The 13,279-nt window shown below is 41.5% G+C and overlaps 1 protein-coding gene across 4 annotated transcripts in view; it reads left to right on the forward strand.

The window, feature by feature from the left end:
- The first annotated feature begins 807 nt into the window (after positions 1-807).
- SP4 (Sp4 transcription factor) overlaps positions 808-13,279 on the forward strand; it is a 29,935-nt gene continuing 17,463 nt past the window's right edge. For 3 of the 4 annotated variants that reach the window (XM_070726563.1, XM_070726565.1, XM_070726566.1), the window contains exons 1-3: positions 808-1,036; positions 1,605-1,696; positions 1,941-3,471. In XM_070726563.1, the coding sequence (XP_070582664.1) occupies positions 1,030-1,036; positions 1,605-1,696; positions 1,941-3,471 (1,630 nt within the window). In that variant the 5' untranslated portion in view covers positions 808-1,029. Of the gene's footprint in view, positions 1,037-1,427; positions 1,516-1,604; positions 1,697-1,940; positions 3,472-13,279 lie in introns of those variants that run through there. The other variant, XM_070726564.1, reaches the window with a different exon arrangement.

Raw genomic sequence — 13,279 nt, forward strand, 5'->3', positions numbered from 1 at the left:
TTTCCAGAGAACTGTACTACACAAGGTCTAGTAAAAGCCGGTCTGCATTGCGCACGCGCTAACTATGCCGAGAACTACAATTCCCGGCATGGATTCTGCACTTTTACACAGCCACTCGCAATCATTTAATAATAATAATCAACCTAAAACGCAGCCTTTGAATTCGGACGGGAGGATATAGCACTTTCCCCTTATTTTTGTATTTTGTAACTTAAATTGGCACCAGGGAATATAGGTATCCGTCTCGGCCAATATATTAAGAAGGTTCAAGACCTTTGGTTAAAAAAAGGTAAAGCGATTCCGGCGGCGCAGAAGTTCTTTCGAGTTCCCATTTCATTCGTTTTCAGCTTCGCTGGACCACGTCAATCAGCAACAATTTCGCCGGGAGATAGGGGCGGGCTGAGAGTCCAAGCCCCTCTGCGTCGCCCCACCCTTAATCCCGCCTCCGCTGTGGGGATAGCGAGGCCGAAAGAATTGGGGGGGGGGAGGTGAAGAGCTCCTTCGTCTAATTTCTCACACCTCGCGCCTGCTGGATGCGCCACTTTCCCCCTCAGAGTAGCCATTTTTGGCCTCTGCGGCCGGCAGGCCCTCACTAGAACCTGACCTGCTTTCAAGCCGGGATCCGACTCCCGCGCGGCTCCAGCCTAGCTCCGCCCTCGCCCCTCCCCTCTCTCTCCCCCGCCCCCTCCTTCTCCTTCAGGCCAGCTGCCGTTTGCTTCGCTTGGCTCCTCGGTGGGGATCAGCCGAGACGTCCCCCGGCCCCGCCCTCCTCCGCTTCCTCCCCCCCTCCTCTTCGTCCGGCTCTAAGTTGTCAATCAGGCGCCTGGCCCGAGATAGGCGACGGCAGCGGGCGGAGAGACGGGCATCTACGCCACAACCCAGCGGCGGCCATTCGTGGAAAAATAGGCCGACCTGCTCCTCCCAGCTCAGGCAGCGACCGGCCTTCTCTCGCCGCTACCCCCAGCACCCCGCCCTCGGTCCCTCCCCTCCCTCCTCCTCGAGCCGCGCCTCAGCGGGCGTTAATGCGGGATGAGCGGTACGTAGCCCCCCCTTCCCTCCCGCCCCCGCTGCCTTTCCGCGCCATCCCACCCGACCGCCTCGTTCCTCCCGAGCCCCTTTCTCTTCCCTCCCTCTGCCCTCCCTCCTTTTTCTCTCTTCCATTCCTTCTTTCTTTCCCATCCCTCCTCCTGTGTACATGCATCCATCCCTCCTTCGCTTCTGTTTCCTCCCATTTTCCCCTCCCCTGCACCTCCCTGCTCCTGCCCCTAAAGCATCCTGGGCCACTCAGTAGCCGTGGATGCTTTAGGGGCAGGAGGAGGGGGAGGGTTGTGGGTGGTTTTTCCCCCCTCTGCCTTACAGTCTCCGATAGCAGAAACCAATCACAACTCCCCTTTCTGGGCGTTCATTGCCAGCCCCTGTAGGCCGGGTTTAAAACCACGTTTCTTAAGACTCCCTGTTTTCCACTACAGAAGTGGACAGTGGCTTTCAACTAGCAAAACCATGGAGGATCCAGGGGTCAGTGAGAACGTTCTGATTATTTTCTGTGCCAAAAGACGTAAAGGATGATGCTTAATAAATTTTGTTTCCTTTTTTTTTTTTTGAAGATAACAAGAAGGAGGAAACCATGCCTTCCGAGGGAGAGAAATCTCCTGAGGCTGAGAACAACAATAAGAAGAATAAAACTGGAGCTTCTCAGGTAAAATGTCTTTAAAAATGGAGGAAAACGAGAGGGAGAGGGTGGCAAAGCTTACGTGTATTTACAGATGGGATAGATTTTTATAAAAAATTACTTTAGAGGTTCTTGAAAGGCTCAGTAGAAGAATAAATTGTTAGCTGAGTGGGTAATTTCCTAGTGCTATAACTTTATGGTAATTTTATTAATTTGTACAATGCTGTTACTCTTTTAGAGTTTGTTCTAATGCACATAATATTTTTGTTAGGATTCTCAGCCCTCCCCTCTGGCTCTGTTGGCAGCAACCTGCAGTAAAATAGGAACTCCTGGTGAGAATCAATCAACTGGACAACAAATTATTATAGATCCAAGTCAGGGTTTGGTTCAGCTTCAGAGCCAACCACAGCAGTTAGAATTAGTGACAACTCAACTTGCTGGAAATGCTTGGCAACTTGTTGCAGCTCCTCCTGTCTCAAAAGAAAACAACAACCAGCAAACCTCTTCTGTTGTTTCAACTGGAGCAAGTCCTTCCAATGGCAACAATGGAAATGTATCCCCCTCAAAAACTAAACCAAGCAATTTTTCTGGAGTAACTCCTGGACAATTTCAAGTCATCCAAGTTCAGAATTCAGGTGGTAGTGTTCAGTACCAAGTGATTCCACATATTCAGACTACAGAAGGTCAACAAATACAGATAAATCCTGCTAATGCCACAGCTCTCCAAGATATACAGGGTCAAATTCAGCTTATTCCCGCAGGGAATAATCAAGCTATTATTACAACTACAAACAGGACAGCTTCTGGAAATATTATTACGCAGAATTTGGCAAATCAAACAGTGCCTGTCCAGATTAGGCCTGGTGTTTCTATTCCATTGCAGCTACCTATTGCTGGTACTCAGGCTCAAGTTGTAACTTCATTGCCTATAAATATTGGGGGAGTGACTCTAGCATTACCTGTGATAAATGTTGCAACTGGGAGTAGTTCTGGACAAATTGTCCAATCCACTGATAGTGGACTGTCCAATGGAAACCAGCTATTGTCCACACCTGTCCCAACAACTACTGTTACTGCTATGCCTGAATCTCCTACTTCCACTTGCACAACTACAGCATCTACATCATTAACAGGCACTGAAACATTAGTTACTACTGGAGAAGCAGGCCAGTATGCAAGCACAGCAAATAGCTCTGAAACTAATACTGAAGAAACTCAAGCTACCACATCTGAAACAGAGGCACAAAGTTCTAGTCATCTTCCAACCAATGGATTGCAAAATATTCAGGATCAGTCAAATTCACTGCAACAGGTTCAAATAGTAGGCCAACCTATTCTCCAGCAGATCCAGATCCAACAGCCTCAGCAGCAAATCATTCAAGCAATTTCTCCACAGTCTTTCCAGCTTCAGTCAGGACAAACTATTCAGGCTATTCAGCAACAATCATTGCAAAACGTTCAGCTACAAGCAATGAGTCCCACACAAGTACTCATAAGAGCACCAACTTTAACCCCATCAGGACAAATCAGCTGGCAAACAGTACAAGTCCAAAATCTTCAAAGTCTTTCAAATCTCCAAGTTCAAAATGCTGGACTACCCCAACAATTAACTATTACCCCTGTCTCTTCAAGTGGTGGTACAATTGCTCAAATAGCACCAGTAGCTGTTGCTGGCACACCAATAACACTTAATGCTGCTCAGATTGCTTCAGTGCCTAATCTTCAAACAGTAAGTGTAGCCAACTTGGGTGCTGCAGGTGTTCAAGTGCAAGGAGTGCCAGTCACTATTACAAGTGTTGCAGGTAAGTCCTATCCTTTTACAAGCATTATGGTACTGGTAGTTCTCAATTCACAACTTCATTTAGTGATAGTTCAAAATTACAATGGCATGAAAAAAGTGACTTATGACCATTTTTCACACATGACCTTTGTAGCATCCCCATGATCATGTGATAAAAATTCAGATGCTTATGACCCTTGCTGTGTCCCAAGGTCATGTGATCTTCTTTGTAACTTCCTGACAAGCCAAGTCAATGAGGAAGCCTGATTCATTTAACAAATGTGTTATTAATTTATTAACTGCGGTGATTTACTTAACTCTGCAAGAAAAGTCATAAAATGGGCAAAACTCAAATGTCTCATTTAACAACAAAAATCTTGAGTTCAATTGTAGTCATGTTAAGAACTACCAATACAGTATAAATATATATTTACCTCTTAATGTAATAGTATATAAGGATACATTTGCCATTAGAAAATAGTACTACTATTCAATATTACCTAAGCATTTACTAAGTTTTTCTTTTCTTAATTTCATGCTGAAATAAAAAAGTAGTTTTGGATAGTGCCAAGGGCTGCCATAGAAAATCTAGAAATTGTAGTAACTATACTGAGATTTGGGGGGGGAGGGGTTCCTGGTATGTAATTAATCTGGACACTTATGTTTCTGTCTTGGCTTGGTCAATTTTCTTTTTTTTTAATAAAAATCAATTTACAAATATTGTCGCCTAAAACAATAACCTAAGTTGTATTCCAATTTTGATTTTGATTTTATTAATCCATCTCAATCTTCCCTCTTGCCACACTTTCTATCTCAGGTGGCAATTTCACCTTTAGTACTTATCTTCTTACATCTTCTCTCCCCTTTCCGACTACCATCTGCTTCCTTCTTCCTTCCTCGCCTCTCCTCCTACTCTCCTTCCTTCTTCCCTCTGTACCTCCCCTTCTACTCTCACTCTTTTCCTTCTTATGTACTTCCTCTTCCACCCTCTAAATCCTTCTCTGAGTGGATAATTTAATTACAAAGATTTTCTTATATTTTTGCCCACTAAAAAAGAACATACATCACATAAGTCAATTCAGTGAACATTTATCATCTAATAAATATCATTAATACTACTTAAGTCCTTGGAAAGGGGTAGCATACAAATCTAATAAATTATTATTATTATTATTATTATTATTATTATTATTATTATTTTCATATATTTTACTCTTTGTATGTCATTAATCTCATACTGCCTCCTTTGCCTAATTTCGCCACCCAGTTTACACCAATTACTTCATATCCCAATTAATTTTTATTTTCATTGCTATTCTTTACTTCCTCTGCTAGTTATTCTCTCTTTCTTAATCGTTGTTCATTATACTGTATCTTTCTCTCTTAAGCTTCAAATATAACAAATCTAAATTGTATCAATCTATAATATAATTAATTTTTCCCCAAATTATTATTTCATTATACAGTTAATTACTTATAAATATGTACCATATTTTTGGAGTATAAGACGCACCTTAGTTTTTGGGGAGGAAAATAGGGAAAAGAATCAGCTTACCAGATACTCATCTGGCTAGCATCCTTAGTCTGGTCAGTTTCAGCACATTATTTTATCCCCTGGTTAGGGCTTTAAAAAAAAACACCTTATTTGGAGAGAGTAACAATGAAAGATCTTGCAAGCCAATAAGAGCTGGGAACACTGTTAGCACCTAGTTAGGGCTGGAAAGAAACATTTGGAGCAAGAAGAACAATAAATAACCTACAAAGACAGGGTTTGTAAAACATTCACAGAGAGTAACAGTGAAAGAACTTGCAAGCAGATAAGAGGTGGGAACATCATTAGCACTTGGTTAGGGCTGGAAAGAAATAATTGGAGCAAGTTAGAGCATTGAAAAAAACCTGCAAAGACAGAGCTTTGAAAACAGTTAGCAGAGAGTAACAGTGAAAGAGACCTTGCAAGCCAATAAGAGCTGGGAACATTGTTAACATCTGATTAGGGTAGAAAGAAACTTACTTGGAGCAAGTTAAAGTAAAAAAATTCTGCAAAGACTTAGGGCATGGAAAACCTTCGCAGACAGTAACATGCAAGATAAAAACAGGGAAGATCATTAGCAACGAGTTATGGCTGGGGGGGGGGGAAGCTTTCAAAAAAGCTGCATTCAGAGTATAAGACACACTTGAATTTTCAGCCCTTTTTAGGGAGGAAAAAGGTGCATCTTATACTCCAAAAAATACGGTATGATAAATTTAATTCTTAAATAAGATTAAACAGTATCAATGCCAATGTGATTCTCATCAACTACTAGTCATTCAAAATCCTAAATTTCCCAAAATTAATTCATTACATCCATTATTGATTGTGGCTCTTTCCTTCTCAGAGTATCAATATGCATTTAATAATTTTTAATTTAATCCATCAGCTCAAAAGTATTCATTATAGCCATCAAGTATATTCATAGATATAATCCATTATATGTTAGAAGAAAAAAAGTCATTATGTAATAGTGATCAGATAATCAAATAACACTCAACTATCTATCATTCATTATTCATTATGCTGTATATTCCCCTCTTACATAACCAATATGCCATTTTAAATTTATTTCAGCAGATCCAATTTATGCTAATCAATAATATAATAGTTTTTCCCAAAGTTATCACTTAACTGTATAGTGAATTTTGTATATTAAATTTAAATTCTTAAAAAAACATTATCAATAACCATATTACTTATAATCAACTATATTTTCAAATAGACAGTCATTCAACAACCCAGATTTCCTAAGATCAACTCCTTTCCACCATTGCTAATTATAAATCTTTCCCTCTAGCAATACCAATATTTATTTAAGAATTTTAAGTTTAATCCATCAAATCAAAAATATTAATTATTAACATCCAATATATTCATAAATGCATTTAATTATAAGTAAAAGAAAATCATTATATAGTGATCAAATAATGGTCAAATAATCAAATAACCAGCCATTAATGAACCAATTAACCATTAATTCCATTTTTTTAATAACTTCCCCTTCCTTTTTTCCTTGTAACCTTGTATTCCCAACTTCTTCCCCTCTCTTTTTCTTTTTATATCCTCACCCAATTCTTTTTTTTTCACTTTTGACTGCAGTGTAATATTCATATTCAATATGATCCTTAATCTGCCCATTTTTAAAATTCTCTTTTATCTCCTTATCTTATTTTCTAAGTCTTCTTGCCGTATTCCATTTTTATCACTGATAATCCCAATGTAAACATCATCAATGTAATCTTTCCCCCTTTGACTCTATCCTTTTCTGATTCTTCGTTCTTCTTTGGCTTCAAAAAATTCTATGTAGTTATTAATCTGTCCATTCTCATAGTTCCTTTCATTTCTATCTCCATTGTTGTCTCTCTTCTTCCACTTGTTTTTCTTTTTCTGGTTTCCTCTCCACCTTGCTGCTTTGTTTTTTACTACTTGCAATCAAGTTATCAAAATCTTCACTGCTCCAAAACTTATTCAATTGCTAGTTTAAATCTGTCTTTCATAAAGCATTTCTTTAGATCTTCAACATAGTCCTTGAAAAAAGTTTAAGGTTCCTCTTTAGAAAGATCCATATTCCAAAGATTTACCATTCACCAGTCTTCATTATCAATCCAGCTGCTAGCAATTATCTATCTAACAGCCCAAAATAGTCCTGATGTTCCCAATCCAAAATCAGCAGCAGTCCAAACATCCACCAAAATTTTCCAGACTAATAGTTCCTCCAGCCAACAGATGGCATTCCTCACTGGTTCCCCAAGTCCATTCTCCCTGTTAGTTAATATACTAAAGTATTTCAAAACAATTCATATCAATTCAGAAATTTTTTGGCTTCATAAATTGAAGTTGATTCAATATAACAGTATTTCCAAGAGTTCTCAAAAGATAGGGTTTCATTACTGTTTTCTTTAGCAATTCTTTTCTTCTATTGCCATTTGTGCTAAATAGCAGCTTCCGGTGGTGTTGGGGTTTTTTGACAATCCTTTTGTTTCAGTTTTAATACTTAAATTTTAAAAAGTCCCAAATCTTTTTTTTTTTTTGGCAAAGTAACTTACCAGCACAACTTATACTATCCAACTTGTCTCTCCAGCACATTTCTTAGTTTCCATTCCATTCCATGGACTTCCCATGGAAAATTCAATTCAATCTGTCTGTCGCCATGGCTCGGACAGCTTATGGTAAGCCATTTTCCAGTGCTACCAGTCTGGAGCTCTTTATCGGCTCCTGGGCTGGTTCTGATTGAGCCGGGTCTTTGGGTAACACGTATATCGGGAATTCCCCTTGGAGCGCGGGGAACTACGTGTTGCCATGGCATTTGACCGTGCCTCTCTCAGCTAGGTCAATTTTCATCTTTATGCCTTTTATAATATAAGTGACTGAGAACTCCTAAGTTTTTTCATCATTTTAATTATTGTTAAAAATAGTCAATTGGCAATTATTGATTATAGCATCTACTTTAGATAAATATATCATTATATATTTACGTTTCAATAAAAAATGTACATAATGTTTTGAATTAATAATTTTTTGATTTTGTTCAGGAGCCTGGAATGACTACTTGTTTGTTTCTTGAAGAAAACTATAGACCCTTTCTAAATCTGCAGAATAGCAACATAAAAGATTTTGAAAAACACATAAACATACAGACAAATCTTGTCAAAATTGATATGTAAACTTCTGTTTCAGGGGAAGGTGGTTGTGTGATAGCTCTGGAGGTTCCTGGATGAAATGCATTATCTAGACCAGTGATGGCGAACCTTTTTTTCCTCAGGTGCCGAAAGAGCATGCGCACATGTTATTGTGCATGCACGAGTGCCCGCACCCATATTTTTTAAAAAATCTGCAGTAACCCACACCCATAATTCAATGCCTAGGAAGGGCAAAACCCGCTTCCCTTGCCCCCCAGAGGCCATCTGGAGGCCAGAAATGGCCTGTTTTCCAACTTTTGGTGGGCCCAGTAGGCTCATGTTTCACCGTCTCCAGGCTCCAAAGGCTTTTTTGAAGCCAGAGGTGGGTAAAAATGCCCTTTCTCATTTCCCTGGAGGCTCTCTGGAAGCCAAAAACACCCTCCCAGAGCCTCTGTATGAGCCAAAAATCATCTGGCTGGCATACACATGTACGTTGGAGCTGAGCTAGGGTAACGGCTTGCATGCCAGCAGAGATGATTCTGAGTGACACCTGTGGCACCCATGCCATAAGTTCGCCATCACTGATTTAGACCATTTCTACTCAGGGTTTGGGCTTGGATATATGAAGGAAATGGCAAAGGCCATACTTCCCCATGATGGCTCCCACCTTGTGAAACATAAGATTGACCCACACTTCAACAAACCTTTGGAAGGTCCTAAAAACCTATTTTCACCAATGGCCCAGGGACAACAGCATTGAAAAAAGTGACTTATGACAATTTTTCAAACTTAGGACTGTTGCAGCATCTACATAGTCACATAGTTTACATTAATATGTTTGACAATTTATTCACATTTATCACAGTTTATGCAGTGTCCCGGGATTATGTGATCACCTTTTGCGACCTGATAAGCAAAGTCAGTGGGGAAAGCAGGTTCAGTAAAGTAAACAACTATGTTACTAATTTAACAACTGCAGTGATTCACTTAACAAATGTGACAAGAAAACAGGGCAAAACCCACCTAACAAATTTCTCATCAAAATAAATTTTGGGCTCAATTGTGTTTATATGCTGAGGTCTACCACACACAAATTTATGGTTGTGTAAGAGCAGTTTTATAATACACTATAGGGGACAAGCTTTGTTCATGAATAATTATTCCCTTAGTGTCTCTGCAAATTTTATGAATAGTCAAGAATTAATAAAACTATAAGCATTGCTTCAGAAAGTGATTGAATTTGGCTGTACTAGCAGCTCCTAATTCTTAGAAGCTTACCTAGCTTCAAAATGCTCTTCAGACTAGATGGCATCATCAAACTTAGTAGCTACCGTGTTTCCCCGATAGTAAGGCAGTGTCTTACTATCTTTTTACCCCCAAAAGCCCCACTGTGTCTTACTTTGGGGGTATGTCTTATATTGTCCCGGGCAATTTTTTTATTTCTTATTTTGAAATATGTAATAAATAAAATCTAGACTTTACAATTTGCGGGGGGGGGGGGGGGCAATGTAGCCTGCATGATAAATCATTTAAGTATACAGTACTGTACCTCTTTTAAGGACTCAGAAGCGGGAAGATTTTGGTCTTATTTGGCCACCGTAGCTGGTGCTAGGAAGTGCTGATTGGTCCTTTGAGCTGCTCATCATCCTTGGTTCGGGGAGCTTGATGAAAGAAGTGGCAGAAGCGCGGGTGAGTGGAGGCGGGCAGGAAAGGCACGAACCGAGGGTTTTAAGCAGAAGGCGGGGGTGGTTCAAGCAGCGTTCCGCCGTCGCCGCCGCTCCTGCGTCTTTCGCAGAAGTTCTTGAATGGTGGCGGCGGCCCTTGATCGCAGCCGATGAGGTTCGGCTTTCTTCGCTTCTCCTGCTGCTTCCTTTGCTTTTCCGCTGCTGACTAAGGCGACGCCGGCCGGGCAATTGGAAGGTACCCGATAGCCCTTTTCGTCGCCTTTCCTGGCGGGGAGAGCAAAGGCGGCGGCGGGAGTAGTGGAGGCGAGGCGGAGAAGAAAGAAGCGGCGGATAGCTGGCGAGGCGCCGGCTAGAGGGCTGGACCCCACCGCTTTGCCGCCGCTCCCGCCGCCGCCTTTGCCTCTTGCCCGGCGGGAAAGGCGACGAAAAGGGCTATCGGGTCCCTTCCAATTGCCCGGCCGGCGTCGCCTTAGTCAGCAGCGGAAAAGCAAAGGAAGCAGCAGGAGAAGCGAAGAAAGACGAACCTCATCGGCTGCGATCAAGGGCCGCCGCCACCATTCAAGAACTTCGCTTCTCCTGCTGCTTCCTTTGCTTTTCCGCTGCTGACTAAGGCGACGCCGGCCGGGCAATTGGAAGGGACCCGATAGCCCCTTTCGTCGCCTTTCCCGCCGGGCAAGAGGCAAAGGCGGCGGCGGGAGCGGCGGCAAAGCGGCGGGGTCCAGCCCTCTAGTCGGCGCCTCGCCAGCTATCCGCCGCTTCTTTCTTCTCCGCCTCGCCTCCGCTACTCCCGCCGCCGCCTTTGCTCTTCCCGCCGGGCAAGAGGCTGGGCGAGCAGGCCGAGGTGCTGGAACTGGGGCTGCCTGTCCTTGGCGTGAACGGCGGGCAGGTGGCGCTCGGCACCCGGAATCCCATCTTCTCGCCACCACCCGAGCTCCCTCCGGAGCCTGCTGCCGCCGCCGCGCTTCCTCCGCCAGCCGAGGAGTCCTTATCCGCGCCGGGTTTGGGAGACTCTCGCTTTTAGTACCGTTTCCCCCCGAAAGTAAGACATATGTCTTACTTTCGGGGTATGGCTTATATTAGCCAACCCCCCTGAAACCCCCCATATGTCTTACAATCGGGGGGGTCTTACTATCGGGGAAACACGGTATTATATCAGGTGCTAGGTTTTCCCTATATACAGGTGAAACTCAAAAAATTAGAATATTGTGCAAACATTCATTTACTTCAATAATGTAACTTAAAAAGTGAAACTTAATATATAAGATATATTATAACATGCAAGGCAAGACAGTTAAAGCTGTGATTTGTCATAATTGTGATGATAATACAGCTCATGAAAACCCCAAATCCCCCATCTCAAAAAATTAGAATATCACATGCAATCAATAAAGAAAGAACATAGAACAATATCGGACTTCTGACAAATATAAGCATGCATATATATTCAGTACTTCGTTTGGGCCCCTTTTGCACCAATTATTGCCTCAACGCAGCGTGGCATAGACACTTAGCCTGTGGCACTGCTGAGATGCTATGGAAGACCAGGATGCTTCAATAGCGGGCTTCAACTCTTCTGCATTGTTCGGTCTCATGTCTCTCATCTTTCTCTTAGCAATGCTCCATAGATTCTGTATGGGGTTCAGGTCAGGTGAGTTTGCTGGCCAATCAAGCATAGTAATCTCAGGGTCATTGAACCAGGTTTTGATGCTTTTGGCAGTGTGGGCAGGTGCCAAGTCCTGCTGGATAAGGAAGTTAGCATCCCCATAAAGCTTGTCTGCAGAAGGAAACATGAACAGCTCCAAAATCTCTCAGTAGACAGCTGTGTTGACCTTGGACAATGAAGCACAGTGGACCAATACCAGCAGATGACATGGCTCCCCAAAACAACACAGTGTGGAAATTTCACACTGGACTTCAAGCATCTTGCAATGTGTGCCTCTCCATTCTTCCTCCATATTTTGGGTCCTTGGTTTTCAAATGAGATGCAAAAGTTGCTCTTATCAGAAAAGAGGACTTTGGACCACTGAGCAACAGACCAGGTCTGTTTTTCTTTAGCCCAGTAAGACATTTCTGACATTGTTGTTTAGGAGCAGCTTGACAAGAGGAATACAATATTTGAAGCCCATGTTCAGGATCCGTCTACGTGGTGGCTCTTGATGCACCGATTCCAGCCTCACTCCATTCCTTGTGAAAGTCCCCAATACTTTTGAATGGCTTTTTCCTGACAATCCTCTCCAGGCTGCGGCCATCCCTGCTGCTTGTGCAAATTTTTCTTCCACACGTTTCCCTTCCACATAACTTTATATTAATGTGCTTTGATGAGGCAATTTGGGAACATCCAACTTTGTTTGCAATTACCTTTAGTGGCTTTCTCTCCTTATGGAAGGTGTCAAAGATGGTTTTCTACACTACTATCAGGCCAATTGTGATTGTGATTCCTACTGATCCAGACTGAGAGACCATTTAAAGGATCAGGAACCCTTTGCAGGTGTTACGGCTTAATTAGCTGATTAGAGTGGGACACCTTGAGCCTAGAATATTGCACCTTTTAACAATATTCTAATTTTCTGAGATTGTGCATTTGGGGTTTTCATGAGCTGTATCCCATAATCATCGCAATTATGACAAATCAAAGCTTCAACTATCTTGCTTTGCATGTAATGAGTCTCTCTCATATATTAGTTTCCTTTTAAATTGCATTACTGAAATAATGGAACTTTTGTATAATATTCTAATTTTTTTGAGTTTCACCCATATGTCACTGAGTTGTCACCAAAATAAAATGGATCAGTTCTTTCATCTCTGAAGAAATCCTTCTCATATTTTATTTTCTAATATAGGGATAAGATCCCTCTCCTAAATAATGAATTAGGATGGTATCATCAAAACTGAAAATTAAAGCACAATCTAACATAACTGTTGAAACGTGCACATACTGTGGAAGATAGTTAGTGACTAAGGAAAAGATTTAAAATGGAAACAGCTAAAATATGTTTGCTTTTATTTTTGTGAATAATTACTATCCATTCACTTCACTTCACCTCCATCTCTTTCCCTCCTTGCCATGAAGCTTATCTTTTCTCCTCGTCTCATGTCATCCTTGAGTTGAAACAACGGTATATACTTCTTGGGTTCCACTTATGGTATGAATGTGTGAGATCTTTGGAGAAATGGAGTTAGTCACTTCCTTCACCCTGGCTTCTGAATTCATTAAGTCACTATGTTCTAATGAATTCCTCCTTGATGCATATTTTTCTTATAAATCTGCTTTAAAGAAGGAGATAAATACTCCTTTTCATCATTTTCATATATATCACTTTTTGCTGTTTAAAGTGCTTTTTTTTCTTATTGTCTCTTGATATTTTATTGCTTCTGCAACTTCTTTAAGCTATTTTATGAATTCCTTTGAAACTGAGTATTGATTTCAGAGTCTTTTAGCTTCTCATTCAAGAAGCTTCTTCAGTTGGTGTGGTGGGGAGAGGATGATAAAGAAAA

The sequence above is a fragment of the Erythrolamprus reginae genome, chromosome Z (genome assembly GCF_031021105.1).
Source record: "Erythrolamprus reginae isolate rEryReg1 chromosome Z, rEryReg1.hap1, whole genome shotgun sequence".
Lineage (NCBI taxonomy): Eukaryota > Metazoa > Chordata > Lepidosauria > Squamata > Dipsadidae > Erythrolamprus > Erythrolamprus reginae.